Below are 21,737 nucleotides of genomic sequence, written 5' to 3' on the forward strand. Positions count from 1 at the left end.
AACAGTGCTTCACGAAGTGCCTGTGCTGAGGGATGTGGCGATTTTCTACCTCAGCTGACAATCTCACTCACTATTCGGTTTGAATTCGATGTTCGTTCGTGTGATTCGATCGGGACTTTAGTTCTCGTCTTGAACTTTGGGAGAACAGTGTTACTTGCAAAGCATAAAGAAAACGGACACTACACAAACTGACACGGACACTACCATGTCGGGACATGCACGGAAACCGGTCTCCCTCTTTCCCCTACCACCCCATCGCAATGAACTGTCCAGTTTTGGCGATTAAGAGTTCTGAGTTCTGTTGCATCCTAGTTCTTCAGTTGTTTCTAGTTTTCCGTTGATGTTGTGTTTTGGTCTTCTTCATTATAGTAGTCTTGTTCAAAATTAAAAAAACTCAAACTTCTTTCTGTTGTATACGAATGAACTAATAAAAAGCTGTTTAACAGCTGTGTTGTCAAATCAAGGTTTTTTTTCCAAAGTAAGTGTGGCGCCTGCGCAAATTTAATGCGCATAAGAAACGGCGTCTGCTATCAAAACCTGAGATCAACGCATCGACGCAAAAACTGTCATTTTGTAAGTTTGGAACAACAAATCAAGGTCAGAACAGCAATATAATCGCTATTGTATTTTCAGCGTAGCAATAGGGTCCGATATTTAGACTCGAACAAGTATAATGCGACTCGTCTTCGACTCGTCGGCATTATACTTGTCTCGTCTAAATATCAGGACCCTATTGCTACGCTGAAAACACAATAGCTGTTACTGATGTAATTGTCACATCAGACGTCATTAATTTTTTCTGCATTGCGACTGTTCCTGCGTTTGTTGTTTTCATGGTCAAGTATTGGTGATGTTTTCTCTAGGAAGAGATTAAACCTGAGCTCTCACGTTTTTCACCTGTTACTCACTTGGTCATTCGCATCGGCATTATGGAAGTACACAACTGAACGTAAAGAGGTTCTAACACACACTTCGGAGCTAAGCTCGCATGTGTGTATGTGTGTGTTGTGTGTGTGTATGTGTGTGTGTGTGTGTGTGTGTGTGCGTGTGCGTATCCATGTGTGTATACATGTGTGTGTGTGTGTGTGTGTGTGTGTGTGTGTGTGTGTGTGTGTGTGTGTGTGTGTGTGTGTGTGTGCGTGCGTGCGAGGAAACACAAAAAAACGTACGCTTTTTAATGCGTTATCTGCCCCTTTCAAGATACGTTACCAATAGCTTCCAATGTTGGCGTGTCGATAGCCAAAAGACGCACGCGTGTGCTTTAGGTTTAGATAAAACGATGTTTGCGCTGAACCGTATCATTGAGAACCGCGGTGTCCCTCCACATAGTTCACCGTTTTGATAGCATCGACATGTTCTCGTATTTAATTACACTTTCAAGTGAGAAGCAAACCACATGTAGCGGATGTGGTCAAGTTGTTTCTCCTCATTTAGCAAAGTTTCTCATTGAACTGCGACATGCAGAAACATACCGGTAAAATATTGAAGACTTTGGAGACTCAAAAACCTCGTCTGCTATGACGTAGAGCTCCCCATCAGAAGCTAGTGCTGCCAGCTTGTTGACATCATCAGTGTAATCATACTTTTTTTCCACAACATGACGGTGCACAGTGCCAAACCCAGGCGCCGGATTCGGAACAAGGACACACTGCAGCTGTCGTTCAATCAGAATGGACACAGCGCGGCTTTCTTTCGTCACGCTGACCACGTGAACATCGTGACCTTGGTGAAGCCACTGGATGGCCTTGAGGACAAGAACGATTGTCTTCCCTGTACCTGGTGGTCCTCTAAGATGAACACAACGCAGAGTGTTGTCACTGAGGAGGTCGACCTGGTCTGGGTAGAGAGCCAGCAAGGAGTGGATGAGACCGGTTTCTGCCACAGCCTCGCCCTCTGTTCTCAGGACTTTGCTTGCTGGGGTGTATTTCCCTGGTTTGGCCATTGCTTTGCGTGGGGCTGTCACTGTAGGGACCTCAACCGTTGTGGCGGGACCGCAAAATCTAAACAAAGAAACATCATAATTAACGTCAAACATTGATTATTAAACGCTGATGAAAAAACTTAAATCATGCGAATGGAAATGTGTGTTGTATATGTTGGAATGAATAGGCAAGTAGAAGTTAGTTTGATGGCAAATAGTTTAGTTGTACATATTTGGTCTGATAATCCAGTGCCTGTGGAGAGGAAACTGATGGAAGCTGACGTGAACCTTCGTCAGAGAATTGAGAAATGTGCTTCGTTTTGGACTATACCAACTTCCAGGACGCTCGTGTTTTTGTGTTTGCCTAAACACAACCGTTTTCGATATATTTAGCTTCAATGAAGGGGTATCAATGCGCAAAATCTCCCATTTCCGATGAATGAACACGAAAAATCGACATCGCTATCAACCGCCTGTAGTACTGTCAATCAGACCTGCCCACCACACAGAAACGCCTCACCTTGGCAGAACAACAACAAGATGCCAGCCTCAAACCGCCTCGCCAAGACACCCCACAACCTGTGAACAACACACCCCAACGCTGTGACAACACCGAGCAGACAGTTCCACCAACCCTTCGACGATCCAACAGACACACAAAACAACCACAGCGACTCATTCAAACAATTGTAACCGAGTGCCGAAACACTACGATCACCTCGGGAGGCGAAGTGCAATCAAACAGGATTGAAAATGTTAGGGCTAATTTCTTAGCCCTATAAAAACTGTTATGCAAACCCGAAGGTTTCCATGAACATACAGACAATCGGAAACCACCAGACCCCATCACAAACAGAATTCCACAATACACCGGTGTTGACTTTTAAAGGCCAACAACTCGGGTGCAGAGTCTGCTGTGAAAGGAGCGGTAGCCTCCCCTGTCACAATCGCCCCCGTTTGAATGAACTTCGTCCCGAAGTTCCGAACCGGGGGACCACTGTCCATCCCAAGTTCGCAGAATGGGAACAACACGAAAATGTTCAGTGGTCATATTATGCCATTACCTGAACATATCTTGACGAGTCCCATCCCTGTTCGCAAGCCCCAGATGTAACCGAGTGCCGTAACACTACGATCACCTCGTGAGGCGAAGTGCAATCAAACAGGATTGAAAATGTTTGGTTTTTTTAACCTCAGTTGCATGCAGGTTTGCTACTACAATTATTTTTTGCCTTATTATTATTTTTTGTGTTTTTGTGTGTGTGTGTGTGTGTGTGTGTGTGTGTGTGTGGCTTGGAGCAAACCTTCTTCATAGGTCTTTTCTTTTCTCTGTCAAATGTGACCCTCCACCACGGGATGAGTCGCATGTCACCTTTGCATAATGTTCATATTTTTACATTGTTCTAAAGAGTTTTGTATGCTCTATCCAGTGGTGAAAACCGTTTTAGAAACGAGCAAAAACTGTTATACGCCTGTGACTAAGGTGACCCTCACACTGTTACCAGACACTCCTCGGACTTATATTAAGCCTAGCGCAGAACCGCTCGAGGTGACATGCGACTCATTTCGTGGTGGAGGGTCACAAATGTGTACATTTTTAAATCAACAAACTTTATCAGTAAACTAATATATTTAAATAAATAAATAAATAAAAATAATCATAACATAAATTTATTCCTAATGTTCAGCTCAGTTTCCAATAATACACCCAAATCTAACTTTTTCCCATATTTAAATTTTCCAATGGTCATTTTAGTAATTAAAATACAATAATTCACAAAATAAATATAATCATTTTTCAACCTTTCCCTAAAATAACCCCAAAATACATTTTCTTCATTCAAAATGATGGCAACATGTATTTTCTTATAAACAAAATCTTTACATATTTTCCAACCCTTCATCACCTCTTGGCAACTAAAAAAGAAATGTTCAAGGGTGTCTAATTCATTACAAACTTCACACTTATTCGATGTTCGTAATCCCATTTTGTTTAATAAAATATTGGTTGGATATATTCTATGTAATAATTTCCAGTGCAGCAGACGTAATCTTTCTTCTTTTGTGCTGTTAACAGCCAGTAACCAGTTTCTTTTATCCAAATCTACATTATGTTTTCGTTTCCAAAAATCACAGGCACTCGGAATCTGGACATCAAGATCAACTTTGCTGTTATATTACCACCATTAACAATGAAATCCTGCAATGTAAAATATTGATATGGTAATGTGTCTGTACGTCTGGATTTAAGTGCTGTGCATAATGCATTGTATTCAAACTGTCTGGATGGTTTATAACCCACTTTTTGACATAAATCTTCAAAAGAAATAATAATACCATTTTCATTCATAACATCCTTTACAAATGAGATATTATGTTTTATAAAATCTTTAAAAAATAGGCATTTATGTTTAAATTGAATATTCATATTGTTCCAAATGCCTTGGTCCTTCAATAATACTGGTGCAAAATCATACTTTTCACAGAAAGCACTTTTATTGTCAAGCCAAGTCAATAACACGTGTTTCCAAAACAATGATCTGCAACTATTTAGGCCATTCATCGTTTTCGAAGATGCATTAGAGTCAAAGCACGATAAACCAATGCCCAGACATGCCAGACAATATCTTGGAATAACAGACCAATACTTTTGTGTGGAGTTTTGCAAATTAACAATCCAGGAAATCATAAATGAGTTGTGCATATCTACTACGCTTATCATATTCAAACCACCATAATATTTTTCTTTACACATAACTGTTCGTCTTACTTTTTAAAATGCGCGCGTATTTGAATACTTTTTCTTCCAAATAAACCTAAACAAAATGGAATTAATATGATGTAAAACATGATGTGGTACTGCCAGAGACTGGAAAATATAAACGAATTGAGATATAAGAAAGGTTTTAACAATACAAAGTTTACCTTGTATACTTAAATTTCTTTTAGCGATTATTTGTTGTATTCGTTGAATTTTCTTTGACCAGTTTTCCTCTAAAGACGATGCGGATATATTGTTTGAAAAAATAGTTCCAACAATTTTTACTTTACATTTCCATTTAAGACCAAAATACTGATCTGTACACAACTTTTTGGACCCTATCCACATGGCTTCCGTTTTGTTAACATTCACTTCCAAGTTGGAAAAACGTTTAAATAAACTCGGAGGCAAAAGAAACGCAAATAAAGGATGCGTTAATTAAACCTTTATGGACTTGAAATAAAAAGAAAATCATGATACTAGCATGTTCTGCACGTGTTGTTTTAGCGGTCTTATCTTGTCAGAACCGTGTTTGCCGTTATCTGGGTCACACGTGAGGTCTTGTTGACGGGGATCCCAAACCGTCATGGGGACCACTTTCAGCACATGCACAATGTGGAAAAGCAGCTTTTCGTGTTCGGAGTGTTCAGGCAAGCTGTACCGTACTCACAAAACTGTTACAACATTCATTTCTGCGACACAGGCGCGATGCCACGATTATCACCAGATCAGCACCAACAGGCGATCGGGAGACTTGATGCCGGACAATCAGTTCAGCAAGTTGCTAGGGCATTTGGAGTAAATGTCACCACGGTTTATCGCCTGCAGCAACGTTTTCATGCCACTAACAGTACCTGCGACTTACCAGGACGTGGCAGACCCCGGGTAACAACAGCCCGACAAGATTGCCATCTTGTCCATCAACACCAGCGATATGCATTCGAAACTGCCGCCAACACAGCCCGTAACACATTTGGGGTGCATGGACAACCCGTCAGTGCCAGAACTCTACGCCGACGCCTTGGTGGGCAGAACCTGGTAAATCGGCGTCCTGCTCGACGTCCTGTCTTGACAGCTCAGCATCGCCTGGATCGTCTAGCTCGGGCCCAGCAGCATGCCCACTGGCGCCATCGGGACTGGCGGAGGGTTCTTTTTTCGGACGAGAAGCGCTTTTGCCTGGAACCTGGCGATGGGCGTGTCCGGATCTGGCGAAGACCTGGACAGCGGTTGGCTAACAATAACATCCTGCAGCATGATCGATGGGGAGGTGCCAGCGTCATGATATGGGGCGCCATTGGTGTCAATTAGCGAGTGGGACCTGTCGTCTTTCAGAACGTCGGCCAAGGTCGTGGGAATGGTGTCAATGCAGACCGCTACATCAATCAAGTCCTGCGTCCCTATGTGGTTCCATTTGTCCAGAGGTACCGGAACTGCCTGTTCCAGCAAGACAATGTCCGTCCCCATACTGCACGTGCTACCCAGGACAGGTTGCGTCACAACAGCGTGAACATTCTGGCTCATCCTGCTCGATCTCCAGATCTCAACCCAATCGAACACTTTTGGGACATCATGCAAAGAAGGATTAATGCCCTTGCCCGGAGACCCCGCACAGCAGCAGAACTGCGTGCTGCCGTGACCCAGGTGTGGGCTCAGGTCCCTCAGCAGCAAATTAATCACCTCGTCCTCTCCATGTACCGGAGGTGCGCCACAGTCATCAACGCCCAGGGAGGAGCAACACGCTTTTGACTTTCAACAGTCTTCAAACAGTGTTCAGTGGAACATGGCACGTCATGCTCTCATCCCAATACACATTTCCGTATGGTTTTTGTATCGGTCAATTCGTTTCCTTGTTATTGTTAACCCGAAATAATTAATTCGACATTAAAATTCATGAATAACCCATCTTCACTGCAGCATTTGCGTTTCTTTTGCCTCTGAGTTTATATTCAAAATGTATAACGCCCTATCTAGATCTATTTTATCATGCAAAAAAAGAGTGACGTCATCAGCATATAATAGCAGTTTTAAGACCGTGATTGGAGAAACATCAAAGAGTGACATAGGCAGATGGATACCCTTAATAGCTTCATCAGAACGAATCTTGAAAATGTTAGGGTTAATTTCTTAGCCCTATAAAAACTGTTATGCAAACCCGAAGGTTTCCATGAACATACAGACAATCGGAAACCACCAGACCCCATCACACACAGAATTCCACAATACACCGGTGTTGACTTTCAAAGGCCAACAACTCGGGTGCAGAGTCTGCTGTGAAAGGAGCGGTAGCCTCCCCTGTCACAATCGCCCCCGTTTGAATGTACTTCGTCCCGAAGTTCCGAACCGGAGGACCACTGTCCATCCCAAGTTCGCAGAATGGGAACAGCACGAAAATGTTCAGTGGTCATATTATGCCATTACCTGAACATATCATGCCGAGTCCCATCCCTGCTCGCAGTGCCAGATGTAACCGAGTGCCGAAACACTACGATCACCTCGGGAGGCGAAGTGCAATCAAACTGGATTGAAAATGTTAGGGCTAAGATAAAAACTGTTATGCAAACCCGAAGGTTTCCATGAACATGCAGACAATCGGAAACCACCAGACCCCATCACAAACAGAATTCTACAATACACCGGTGTTGACTTTTAAAGGGCAACAACTCGGGTGCAGAGTCTGCTGTGAAAGGAGCGGTAGCCTCCCCTGTCACACAATGAGTAATACAAACTGGTAACAAGAAAAAGTCAAAGAACTGACTGAACAAAGTGAAAGTACTGTATGAACTACTCGAGACATTACTTTCAATAAGTCACTATCTCGTGGTTTAAACAAAGTGAAGTACTCTACTATTTGTGACACTGATCTTAATGCAGAACAATGCCAACCAGCACCACCAGCTTTCAAGAAGACACTTGCTAGTAGCGTTTCTGCGTCCTCAGCCACTGCAACCATGACTCTTGTGAAAACAGTCTGAGAATAGTTCATATCACCCTTGGTGTTGGTAATATAATATATGTTGTGGTTGTAGGTTATCCTGTAGTACTCAGCAAGAAGTGACACTATGTTAAAGATATCTACAGTGTGTTATACTTGCTTTCCGAAAGAGAGGGGATGTAGTACTATCAACTGTGCCACCACCCAGCCCCTCCTGACTGTTATCTCTCAGACCTCTTCCCACGGTCTGGTATCATCAGTTAAAATAAGAGTACATTGTGCACTCTAGACTTCGGCCAGCACAGCATCCTTATGCTAATGAGTTTCACTCTGTGCTAAGCTCTGTTACTTGTATGCTGCTTATATCTTATGCTCTATACTTTAATGAATAAACTAAGTGATAGACATTCGTCTGTCTGATGTTATACTGATGTGTCTGAGAGTGTGACCCTATATAATAGCCTCCGAATAAAAACACAAAACACCATATTATTTCACCGCCTTTGCCTGTAAAATAATAACCGCTCCCTCGGCAGTTAAGGACTGCTCTCCGGCATCTTGTCTAAGTTGTCACTTCCTTTCCTGCAGAGCAAAATTTGAGTTTTTCGATGTGTTTTTCAACTTTAATTTTACATCACTGGTGTCGTTTGACAAATTTGATGTCAAAGCAGGGGTAGAAAAGTTAGCAAAAATTACACATTTTCAGTGGTCTCAGTGGATATCTTCTGAACTATACAAGATAGACTGTTCAAATTTGGCTCACTTTTTGTTTACAGCATGTGCAGGATGCTGAACCTCCCCAAAAGACTGTTTGTTGACTCAATTCAGTGTTGGGCAAGTTGAAGTGGTTGAAATAAGCAATTTTTATTGTTTACCGAAATGGGCATGTACATAACATGATGATATTTTCAATTACAGCTTGCATAATTAGGTTCAGGATCTAAAAACTCATTATCTAAAATGTGTGAAGTCTCAAAGCTCTTTGCCTAATATATACAACTACAAGGGTGACCGAGTACACAATACGTTCACAGTATCTGCCAACAAGATTGTTTTAACGTTTATTCATGTAACCCAGGTAAGTATTAAAACAATGGATTTCTATTCATACCTGCTGAATAAATGGGGTTTAAGCTATCTTTCCTCAAAATTGTGTCAAAATCCACCTGCATTTAGTCCATATATCGCCGTAATGATATTGGTACCCGTTGCCAGGTAGAACTGCCACCTTAATGAGTGAGAGAAACTTAGAGACAGACAGATAGACAAACAGGCCGTGACAAAGGGTAACAGAGAGACAGACAGATAGACAAACAGGCCGAGACAAAAGGTAACAGAGAGACAGACGCTGAGACAGACACACAGAAATGTTTCCTACCTACTTGATCAAACAATGCAACGTTCTGTATGCAACACTTGTTTTGTTTTACAAATCTATAACTGCGTTTTTGGGAGTGAAATTAATCAGAGGCAATGCGTGTACTTGTTTCTAACCCACCCCCCCCCCCCAGCCTACTGCCCCCCTACTCTCCTCCCCCCCAGTGTGTAGTGCGTGCAAAATGACTCACCTTGCCAGAAGCTTGTCGTAGACTGATTCTGACATGTGTGGGTCTGGTCCGGACCCCTGTGACGTTATGTTCTGCCACCAGGAGGACAACAGGGGGAAGGTCGGGCTGGCAGACGTCTGGCTGGATGACGTGGATGCACCACTGGTGGGTTGGTTGGTCTGACCAGGGCTGTTGCCTTGGTTACGAAAGGAGTCGAGATCTGCATTGGAAGGTACCTGGTCCGCGCACAGACATCTAGTGATCGCCTCAGAAATGTCTTTCGCATCAAGACAGGTACAGAGATCCTGTTGAAAACATTAACAGTTATTGTGTTTTCAGCGTAGCAATAGGGTCCGATATTTGGACGAGACAAGTAAAATGCCGACGAGTCGAAGACGAGTCGCATTATACTTGTTCGAGTCTAAATATCGGAGCCTATTGCTTCGCTGAAAACACAATAGCGATTATATAGCTGTTATGACCTTGATTTGTTGTTCCAAACTTACAAAATGACAGTTTTTGCGTCGATGCGTTGATCTCAGGTTTTGATAGCAGACAAACTTCTTACGCGCATCATGTTCGCGCAGACATGCACACCGCTACACGCTTTCTGACTTTGGAAGAAAAACTAAGTGCATTCGATTTCCCAACACAGTTGTTGAAACAGCTTTTTATTAGTTTATTTGTATGCAACAAACAGAAGTTTAAGGTTTTTAATTTTGAAAAAGGCTAATAATGAAGAAAATCAAAACATAACATCAACGGAAAACTAGAAACAACTGAAGAACTATTCACGACGTTTGCTCCATTTTTAGTCTTTTTGACCAACAGACACTTTCTTATCAAGGGAGGTAAACATGTATGCACACACCGGTTTCGCTCGAGAACAGCTTTTGCATTCAACCTCACTGGAATGTTGTTACCCAGTCAAATTAAAGTGGTTAACTTATTTAAGGGATAAATCCGGACACATTTTATTGAAAAATAATGCAACTGGTGGTGAAATTTAATAGTTTGCATCCCAAAATTCGATTCCTTCGAAACCGTTTCATCGAGTGGTTACGTCCCTTGAATGAGAAGGGAATTTGTCTGCTACTGACTGAACCTGAGATCAACGCAAGCATTGTCATTTTGCCAGTTTAGAACAAGAAAGCAAGGTCAGAAATGCAATATAAACGCTAGTGTGTTTTTAGCGTAGCAATAAAGTCCGATATTTAGACTCGAACAAGCATAATGCGACTCGTCTTCGACTCGTATGCATTAAACTTGTCTCGTCATGAAGCGATTTTTTCAACCTCAATTAAAATACGTTTTTTAAACGACTTCATGAATGTTAGTAGCTGGGGTTGATCATCAATACTTTGAGAAGGGAGGTGGGGTATTTAGTGTGGAGTTACGAGATACGAAAAGCCGAATGCGAAAGCTTGTGTCAGGCAACTGAGCTCACACTGTCACACAGGCACACAAAAACGACTGTTCCGTTTTACTCCCCTGTTTGTACTACATCTTTCGACTTTGGGCATTTTGTGGTGTTTAGGGACAGAAAATAATTGGTTTAGTCCTGTTTCATCGGGAAGTTAGCAGAAAAGGGTATGCTATCGACATTTGTAAAGCTGAAAAACATTCCCGAGAAGAATTTCAAGTTGTCAGTGTATGCTGTTGTCGATAGAAACATCGCCGCGTGGTACAGATGGGTAAACCGGAACCATGCGTCTTTGTTATTGACAATATGCTTTTGGATATTGAGAAAAATGCTTTGATGATCGGAAGAGACTATCCAATCACAGCCCCCGAATTCCCCAACGTGTTCATCAGAATAGCTATATAGGAGAATGTTCAAGGGCGACTACTACGAATAGTCACGATGAGTCTGGTTAACAGGGCATCACAGGTGTAACCACGTGTGCTACACAGCCAGGCATAAAAACACAATACTTAGTGACAATTATTAGACAATTAATGTTCCTTCTAACACATTGGTGACATGAAAACACGGCAACTGTAGGGGAGGGCCCTACCAGCCAAGAGTCGCAGCACTCAGTCACCCCACCTTCCTTCCAGACACCCCCACCTTCCCTCCTCAGTGTTACCCCCATCCCCCATAATCCTTGCTGCCAGCCTGCAGCGGTTTCTGAGAGTATAAAAGGGGCTAGCTCAGCATGACCTGTCACTTAGCGCATAACAACTTCATGTCCCAAATAGAAACTTATTCTGGGGACACAAATAGAAACTTTACTACATAACATGACCCGTCAGTAGATGTTGTGCTGACAAGCGCGCACGCTCACTTTCACTCTCACTTTACCTCTTTCCGTTTGCTCGTGCTAAAAAGCGCAGCATATCTGTGTCTGTCTATTCGTTCGTTTGCTCGTGCTAAAAATGCGCAGCATGTCTGTACTTGCATGTTCGTTCGTCTGCTTGTGCTGAGAAGCGCAGCATGTCTATATGTGCATGTTCGTTCGTCTGTTCGAGTCGTGCTGAGAAGCGCAGCAAGTCTCTATCTGTATATATTCGTTTGTCTGCTCGTGCTGGAAAGCGCAGAACGTCTTGTTGATTCGTATGTCCGTTCAGGGACAGAGCTATTGACGTGTCTGTCTGTCTGACTGTCTGTCCGTGTGGAACAGGGCAGAAAGGAAATGGAATTGGGCATACGTACATAGTTGTAGGTATACCAGTGAGTTGGGAAGCTAACGCTAGGTAATACCCCAGTCACACAGAGACGCCGCTTCTACTCCGTTGTAACATTGTCGGAGAGCGTGGCCAATCGTGGACCAAACGTGGGAGGATCTCTATGAGCGTGGTTTGGTTGGGGTGGGATCTGCTAGGTCATGAAGCTGCACGCTCTCCCTACGCTTATTTTGAACTGCACAGAACAAGCGTAGCCGGGTCTGAGCGCAGTACAGTCGTGATGTAGTTTTTATATTTAGTCAAGTTTTGACTAAATATTTTAACATCGAGGGGGAATCGAAACGAGGGTCGTGGTGTATGTGCGTATGTGTGTGCGTGCGTGCGTGTGTGTGTGTGTGTGTGTGTGTAGAGCGATTCAGACTAAACTACTGGACCGATCTTTATGAAATTTGACATGAGAGTTCCTGGGTATGAAATCCCCATATGTTTTTTTCATTTTTTTGATAAATGTCTCTGATGACGTCATATCCGGCTTTTCGTGAAAGTTGAGGCGGCACTGTCACGCCCTCATTTTTCAACCAAATTGGTTGAAATTTTGGTCAAGTACTCTTCAACGAAGCCCGGGGTTCGGTATTGCATTTCAGATTGGTGGCTTAAAAATTAATTAATGACTTTGGTCATTAAAAATCTGAAAATTGTAAAAAAAATTAAAAATTTATAAAACGATCCAAATTTACGTTTATCTTATTCTCCATCATTTGCTGATTCCAAAAACATATAAATATGTTATATTCGGATTAAAAACAAGCTCTGAAAATTAAATATATAAAAATTATTATCAATTTTTTTTTTTCGAAATCAATTTAAAAACACTTTTATCTTATTCCTTGTCGGTTCCTGATTCCAAAAATATATAGATATGATATGTTTGGATTAAAAACACGCTCAGAAAGTTAAAACAAAGAGAGGTACAGAAAAGCGTGCTATCCTTCTCAGCGCAACGAATACCCCGCTCTTCTTGTCAATTCCACGTGTTCTGTGAGTTCGACAGCTACTTGACTAAATATTGTATTTTCGCCTTACGCGACTTGTTTTAATGGCCCCCGTCACACAGCTCTACGTTTTTACGACGACCATGCTGATCACTCTAAAAAAAACGTTATCAAGTTGGGGCTCGCCGTCAAAATCCAGCACATGGCAAATAAAAAAGACTACATCACGACTGTACACGACTACGCTTGTTTTGTGCAATTCAACATAAGCGTGAGGAGAGCGTGCAAGCTTTCCGACCTAGCAGATCCCACCCCGACCAAACCACGCTCATGGAGATCCTGCCACGTTTGGCCCACGATTGGCCACGCTCTCGGACATTTTTCCGTCGTAGCAGAAGCGGAGTCTATATTATGTGACTGGGGTATTAGTGCCATGTGCTCGATTCTGACGGTGATATGCCCCGATTTGATTCAGATCGGCGTGATCGGCATGGTCGTGGTAAGGTCGCAGAGCTGTGTGACCGGGCCCTAATTCTACGTACACACTATGTTCTCGGCGGCCACGGCAGTTCCGTTTCAGGCCACCGTGGGCAAAACGGGATCGACTTGAGACAACGCGGGGGGAAGGAATGGGCAAACGTGACAGGCCGTAATTGCCGTGGATGCCGTGCCAGATTTTTAAACTGTCAAAAAATTTGCCACGGCAGTCACGGTGCGGATTAGAAACCTAGTAGGCCGTAGTGAAACGGAGTAAACGTAACAAAACGTAACAGTACGTAATAGGCCTTGACAAAACCTGGAGGCGGTCCGTAGTGGGACGGGAAGCATGTGTATTCTTCGGCATTTCACAGTCCATTCAAGATTTGTCACGTTCTGCCGCGTTAAGTGCGCGTTTTGTAACGGTTACTTCACGGTTGCTTCGCGTTTTGTCCCGTTTTACCACGTTTCTCACGACAAGCTAGGGTGTATGGTAACCGTTTCGTCGCGTTCAATCACGGCGCGTCCCGGCGTGTGACGGTTTGCGGGCCCGGCGTGCTACGGCGCGTTGGATTCTACTACTTCTTTTTATACCCTGGGCACAAACGTGCTCCAAAGCTGCCCGGCTCCAAAGCTGCCCGGCGTCTACGTTTCATCCGTAGAAAGCCATGACAGAACGTGAAAAACGTGTCAGACCTTGATCAGAACGTGAGAAACGTAAGGGACACCATCAGAACGTGACGGGCCGGGAGGGAACGTACTGGCATCCGTGGCAGACCGCGGGCCGAACCGTAGTGCGCCTTGGAGCTTCCGGGACTCATCCCCCCCCCCCCACCCCCAGTCACGGATACCGTGATAGACCGTGATAAAACTTGACAGGACCTAACAAAACTTAAATACAGAGGGGAAAAATGTCCAAAATCCCACGGCGCATTTCGTTTTGGAGAAACCGGGCTGCCGTGGCCGCCGAGAACATAGTGTACACGTAGCATTAGATGTAGGGTTGTTCGGATGATTAAATGCTTTGTTTGGTTGGTTTCTGAATTGTTTTTCATGTATCATAGTGTAAATAAAACCTTGTAACTGTTCCTATGAGTTATGGAGAATACCACTGTACGTACGAGAGGTGAGCGTGAACATGCGTGTGTCGGTGACAGAATGTAAGTGTGAGAGCTTGCTTGCACTAAATGTTGATGTGTTATAACCTCTGCCTCTCCTTGACTGTTGTCCTGTAAATATATGTTGCTAAAACTGTACGTAGCGAATTCTAGCATCCGAAACATACATCACAATATTCTTGTAACGCACAATCTAGCACACTAAGAAACACACAGGGTTTCCTCTGAATACCGAGGTCAGGCAGTTATGTTGGCACATGTTTTTGAACACAACGCGAGGCATATACTAACTGATTGTGCAACATGACATAGGGCCAGAGTTAAGTAAAGATAGTTGCTCTCCTTGGAAATCTTCAGCCTCCCCCTGCGAACTTTTAATGAGGATACGAACCCTCTTAGGGGCTCCGGTTTCACAACATTTGCATCTTCTTTTCTTGTAATTTCAATATTCTGTTTTGTATTCTGGTAATTAGAGTCGACGAGTAGTCTTCTCCTTGTAACACTACTAAAGTGAAGCAGAGTAATATAAGAAGCTGTCAGCTGTAGACACTTACGATCCATTGCAAAGAAGAGAAAGACACATAGAAAGGAAGATTGAAACAAGTCACGTAAGGTGAAAATACATTTAGTCAAGCTTAGTCGAACTCACAGAATGAAACTGGACGCACTGCATTTTTTCCGCAAGACCGTACACTCGTAGCATCGTCTGTCCACCGCTCGTGGCAAAGGCAATGAAATTGACAATCCAGAAAAGCGCGGTAGCGGTTGCGCTGAGGAGGATGCACGCTTTTTTGTATCTCTATTTTTGTTTAACTTTCTGAGCGTGTTTTTAATCCAAACATATCATATCTATATGTTTTTGGAATCAGGAACGAACAAGAACTTAAGATGAAATTGTTTCTAAATCGATTTCGGACAATTAATTTTAATCATAATTTTCATATGTTTAATTTTCAGAGCTTGTTTGTAATCCAAATATAACATATGTATATGTTTTTGGAATCAGAAAATGACGAAGAATCAGATGAAATTGTTTTTGGATCGCTTAATGAAAACATGATTTTAATTACAAGTTTCCGATTTTTAATGACCAAACTCATTCATTAGTTTTTAAGCCACCACGCTGAAATGCAGTACCAAAGTCCGGCCTTCGTCGAAGATTGTTTCGCCAAAATTTCAATCAATTTGATTGAAAAATGAGAGTGCCGCCTCAACTTTTACAAAAAGCCGGATATGACGTCTTCAAAGGCATTTATCGAAAAAATGAAAAAAAACGTCTGGGAACTCAGGAACTCTCATGTAAAATTTCATAAAGATCGGTCCAGTAGTTTAGTCTGAATCGTTCTACACACACACACACTCAAATACACGCACACACACACACACACACACACACACACACCTAAAGTGTGGATGGTTACCTAAGAGGCGGCACTGGGTGTAGTGCCTTTCTAGTGCACTTGCACTACAACAGCACTGGGTGCAGTACTCGCTCCGGCATCGAAGAATTTTGCACTAAAAAATGCACAAAATTTGACCTATTTCGTCGCCTATAGAGGACGGAAAGAATGTCATTTTGAACATTGTTATGACATTCTTTCCGTCAAAAAAGTCAATTTAACGGTGTTAAATGAAGCGACCATCCACACAATTAGGTTGCCATCCAGAGTTTAGGTTGCCATCCACGTGTGGATGGTTGCCTTATGGTGATTTAGGCAACCAAACCTGTGGAAACATGGGTACACACACACACACACACACACACACACACACACACACACACACACACACACATACACCGCGACCCTCGTCTAGATTCCCCCTCTATGTTAAAACATTTTGTCAAAACTTGACTAAAATGTAAGAAAAGGAAAAACAAGTCCGTAAGGCGAAATTACTACATTTAGTCAAGCTGTGGAACTCACAGAATGAAACTGAACGCACTGCATTTTTTCACAATGACCGTAGACCGCAGCTCGTGCAAAACGAAGTGAAACTGACGAGCCTGTTTAGCGCGGTAGTGGTTGCGCTGTGCTGCATAGCACGCTTAATATTCTGTAACTCTCTTCGTTTTAACTTTCTGAGCGTGTTTTTAATCCAATTGCCAAACATATCATATCTATATGTTTTTGGAATCAGGAACCGACAAGGGAATAAGATGAAATTGTTTTTAAATCGATTTCGGAAATTTGATTTTGATAATAATGTTTATATTTTTAATTTTCAGAGGTTGTTTTTAATCCGAATATAACATATTTATATGTTTTTGGAATTAGGAAATAATGAAGAATAAGGTGAACGTAAATTTGGATCGTTTTATATAATTAAAAAAAATACAATTTTCAGATTTTTAATGACTAAAATTTCATGTACAATTTCATAAAGATCGGTCCAGTAGTTTACTCTGAATCGCTCTACACACACACACACACACACACACACACACACACACACACACACACACACACACACAAACACACGCACACACACATACACACGCACACACACATACACACACACACAGACAGACTGACACACACACACACACACATACACACACACACACACACACACACACACACACACACACACAACCACACACACACACACACATACACCACGACCCTCGTCTCGATTCCCCCCTCTACGTTAAAACATTTAGTCAAAACTTGACTAAATGTAAAAAGGAAGAAAACAAAGACAGAAAGTAAGACAGACAGAAACAAAGAAAAACAGAAGAAAGAAAAACTCGCGTAAGGCGAAATTACTACATTTAGTCAAGCTGTGGAACTCACAGAATAAAACTGAACGCACTGCATTGTTTCACAATGATCGTAGTCCGTAGAAGGCAGTGCAATTGACGAGCCTGTTTAGTGCGGTAGTGGTTTCGCTGTGCTGCATAGCACGCTTTTCTGTACCTCTCTTCGTTTTAACTTTCTGAGCGTGTTATAAATCCAAACATATCATATCTATATGTTTTTGGAATCAGGAACCGACAAGTAATAAGATGAGAGTGTTTTTAAATAGATTTCGGAAATTTTATTTTGATATTAATTTTTATAATATTAATTTTCAGAGCTTGTTTATAATCTGAATATAACATATTTATATGTTTTTGGAATCACAACATGATGAAAAATAAAATGAACGTACTTTTGGATCGTTTTATAAAAAAAAAAATGTACATACAATTTTCAGATTTTTAATGACCAAAGTCATTAATTAATTTTTAAGCCTCCAAGCTGAAATGCAATACCATAGTCCGGCCTTCGTCGAAGATTGCCTGGCCAAAATTTCAATCCATTTGATTGAAAAATGAGGGTGTGACAGTGCTGCCTCAACTTTTACAAAAAGCCGGATATGACGTCATCAAAGACATTTATCAAAGAAATTCAAAAAAATTCTGGGGATACCATACCCAGGAACTGTCATGTAAAATTTCATAAAGATAGGTCCAGTAGTTTACTCTGAATCGCTCTACACACACACACACACACACACACACACACACACACACCCACCCACCCACCCACACACACACACACACACACACACACACACACACACACACACACACACACACACACACACACACACACACACAGACAGACACACATACACCACGACCCTCGTCTCGATTCCCCCTCTATGTTAAAACTGACAAGTCGCGTAAGGCGAAATTACTACATTTAGTCAAGCTGTCGAACTTTTGGAATGAAACTGAACGCACTGTAGTTTTTCACCAAGACAGTACAGCTTCGTCAATCCCCGCGAGAAGGAAATCGCTCACCTCCCACGTGCAAAACGCAGGTGAAAATGCACACGCCAGAATAGCACGGTAGCGTATTGTGCTAAGCAGGAAAGCGCGCTTTTCTGTATTCGTGTTAACTTTCTGAGCTTGTTTTGAATACAACCTATTATAATTATTATCTATATGTTTTTGGAATCAGGAAATGATAAAGAATAAGATGAAATCATTTTTGGATCGATTTCTTAAATTTTAATCGTAAAACTAATTATTCTATTTTCGTTAATTGTGATCACATTTTAAGAGTAAACATGACATAATTATGTATGTATTTTTAGATTCAGAATGTGATGAAGAATACGATGCAATCAGTTTTAAATCTGTTTGCGAAAAATTGATTTTAATGACAACTTTAATGAGCAAACTCATCAATTAATTTTTTAGCCTCCAAGCTGAAATGCAATACCAAAGTCCGGGCTTCGTCGAAGATTACTTGATCAAAATTTCAACCAATTTGGTTGAAAAATGAGAGCGTGACAGTGCCGCCTCAACTTTCACGAAAAGCCGGATATGACATCATCAAAGACATTTATATAAAAAAAATGAAAAAACGGAGATACCATACTCAGGATCTCTCATGTCAAGTTTCATGAAGATCGGTCCAGTAGTTTAGTCTGAATCGCTCTACACACACACAAACACACACACACACACACACACACACACACACACACACACACACACACATACACACGTACACAGACACACATACACCACGACCCTCGTATCGATTCCCCCCTCTACGTTAAAACATTTTGTCAAAACTTGACTAAATGTAAAAAAAGAGAAAAAAAAGTAAGAAGGAAAGAAAGAAAGAAGTACACATATTCACACGAATACAGATATTGTTTTCCTCGCGGCCATATCCTGAGCAATTTTTCACAATGCCAGGTTACTGACAATATCACACAATAAACAAGTCACTATGTTTGTGTGTGTGTGTGTGTGTTTGTGCATGTGTGTGTGTGTGTGTGTGTGTGTGTGTGTGTGTGTGTGTGTGTGTGTGTGTGTGTGTGTGTGTGTGTGTGTGTGTGTTGTGACCAAACATCATTACAAGTGCATTGTTTGAATTGCACAGTTTTTCCATGATGTCGATCTCTGCATATACAGTCAAATATGTTTTTGTAATTTGAAGGCGTACAAGAACAACACTGCCGGGACTGTGCATCCAAAGCACTTAGCTGGTAAAAAAAAAAAACCAGTAAAAAATAGAAACAAAGATACACTTACCTGCCAAAGCTGCCTCTGCTGACAGGCGGTGAAGAGTTGTTGCAGTTTCTGAGCAGCAGTGTCTAGAGCCTGATGTAGCCGAGAGAGGATGCTGAGTTCTTGTCTTGGAAGAAGGGAACTACTGGGTGCCTGGGGTGTTTGTGATGTCATGCGGAGTTTCTGCTGTAGCCGTGACACGATGTCAAGTTCTTGCTGTAGCTGAGACGTGGTCATGAGTTCCTGTCGAAGCTGACAAATGGAGCTCAGTGCCGCCTGTAGTTTGTCTGTAGTCTCCGGTGCTTGCTGTAGCCGATGGTCTGCACGGAGTGCTTGTTTAATCCTGTTGGTAAGGTCGAGTTCTTGCTGTAGCTCAGAGGCGTTAGACAGTGCTTCCTGTAGTTGAGAGACACAGCTGAGTTCTTGCTGAAGCTGAAGGACAGAACTGAGTGTTTGTGGTAGATGAGAAGCAGTGCTGAGTTCTTGCTGTAGTTCAGAGGCAATGCCAAGTTTATCCTGTAGTTGAGAGGCATATTTAAGTCTCCACTGCAGGTGAGACACAGTGTGGAGCAACTCCTGCAGCTGAGAGACACTGCCCGAGTGTGGCTGTGTCTGAAAGGCAGTGTTCAAAGCTTGGTGGAGCCTGGAGACGTTGGTGAGTAATTGGTGTAGCTGAGAGGTAGCGCTCAGCGACTGCTGTTGCTGAGAAGTGTTGCTGAGCTTTTGCTGTAACTGAGAAATGTTGCTAAGCATTTGCTGCAATTGAGCAGCTTTACCGACAGCGTCGTGTAGCTGAGAACCTTTGCCGAGTTTCTGCAGTCGCTGCAAGATGGTGGCGAGTACTTGCTGTAGCTCAGAAGCAGTGCTTTGAACTTGTTGTAAATGTGCATCTGATCCAGGTGTTGCCTGTAACTGAGAGGCACTGCTGAGATATGTTTGTAAATCACGAGCTGTGGTAAGGTCATTCTGAAGCTCAGAGATGTTATTGAAATCTTGCTGTAGCTGAGATACGTTGTCGAGGTCCTCCTTTAAGTTACAGGCCGTGGCAAGTTCCTGCTGTATCTTGTTGTTGTTTGTCAGATCGTGATGTAGCTTACAAACAGTGGTGAGTTCATTCTGGAGATGACAGGCTTTGTCTAGTTCCTGCTTTAGCTTATCAGTCTTGTCAAACTCGTGCTGAAGGATGCCACAGGAGCTGCAGTATGGCTGTAGTGCGGGTACAATGCTGCATGTTTGCTTTTGATGGCAAGCCTTGCGGAGCTCTTCATGCACGTCTTTGACCCTGCTTAGATCCTCCTTCAGCGGACAGGATGTAAGGAGAGCCAGTAGCAGTTCAGTGGAAGTGACGTAGGGCAGGACGAGGGTCTTGGTGACCCGGACAGGGACCATGTCTGACGCAATATGTTTCAGCACAGTATTGGCTTTGTTTAGCTGATTCACCGCCTTCTGTACTCTGCCCACCACCGCCGTGTTGAAATCGCAGGTTGTTCCCCTGTATTCTCCCACGGCCTTGACCTCGCACACAATCAGGCCGTAGTGGCGGTGGATGATGAGCACGTCAAAGTCTCCGCTGTGGTGCTGCTGTCGCTGCATCGTGACAGGTCGCGGCAGGTTGGCACAAGCTGCTGCATTCTTTGCTGCACTGATCGGGTCGGTGTCGTTGTCCAAGTATTTACGGAACTCAAGTTGTGAGATAACCATCATAACTTCGCGATTTTCATCAGACAGAACTCGCAGGCATCTCAGTAGGCGTTCTGCAGCATCATCGTCCAAGGCGTCCGTTTCGATAAAACGCGGTAGTGGTGCAGGATCACTGTGTGGCAGAGTGAAGACACTGCCGGCAACAGGTAAGGTTGGGTGAGTCTGGGCCAACGGAGGAGGATAGAGCGGCACTTGTTCAAGCTTTGGCTTTTTAGGTGGTGGCTCAGGAACAAGAACTGGCAGGTTGCCAAGATGGTCTATAGCAGCGATGCGATGTTGCGTCTTGCGGAAAAACAGGTGCGGAAGAAAGTAAGTTTTCTTATGACGGTCAGGATACCATTCGTTCACGCACTGAAGCCAATAATCCAGAGATGCTTGGGTAGGATTCTGAAGAGGTGCTTGTGAACACCCTGCTGTTGTCTGTTGATACAGAAAACAATCACGATGCTAAGCTATATCCTTCAGGGAATCAGTAAATAGGTACATCAAAATTGAAGAAGGCACAACAAACTTAAATCATTTAGCAAACGGGAATACTTGCTGAAAATGCACAGGCCCATTCTCCCTGGAATCAAATGAAGAACAGATAGGAAACATGTATACCTTAAAGTCGTATGTGCATACTCCATGTGGCAGCAAACCAAAG

General features: G+C 42.7%; 1 protein-coding gene across 1 annotated transcript in view; it reads right to left on the reverse strand.

Annotated features, from left to right (window-relative positions):
* Positions 1–1,194: 1,194 nt before the first annotated feature.
* LOC138955595 (uncharacterized) overlaps positions 1,195–21,737 on the reverse strand; it is a 21,170-nt gene continuing 627 nt past the window's right edge. Inside the window, exons 3-5 of the mRNA XM_070327168.1 lie at positions 19,415–21,373; positions 9,183–9,466; positions 1,195–2,000 (exon numbers count right to left, since the gene is read on the reverse strand). Of these exons, the coding sequence (XP_070183269.1) occupies positions 1,427–2,000; positions 9,183–9,466; positions 19,415–21,373 (2,817 nt within the window). The 3' untranslated portion in view covers positions 1,195–1,426. The remainder of the gene's footprint in view (positions 2,001–9,182; positions 9,467–19,414; positions 21,374–21,737) is intronic.

This window comes from Littorina saxatilis, unplaced genomic scaffold (genome assembly GCF_037325665.1).
Source record: "Littorina saxatilis isolate snail1 unplaced genomic scaffold, US_GU_Lsax_2.0 scaffold_390, whole genome shotgun sequence".
Lineage (NCBI taxonomy): Eukaryota > Metazoa > Mollusca > Gastropoda > Littorinimorpha > Littorinidae > Littorina > Littorina saxatilis.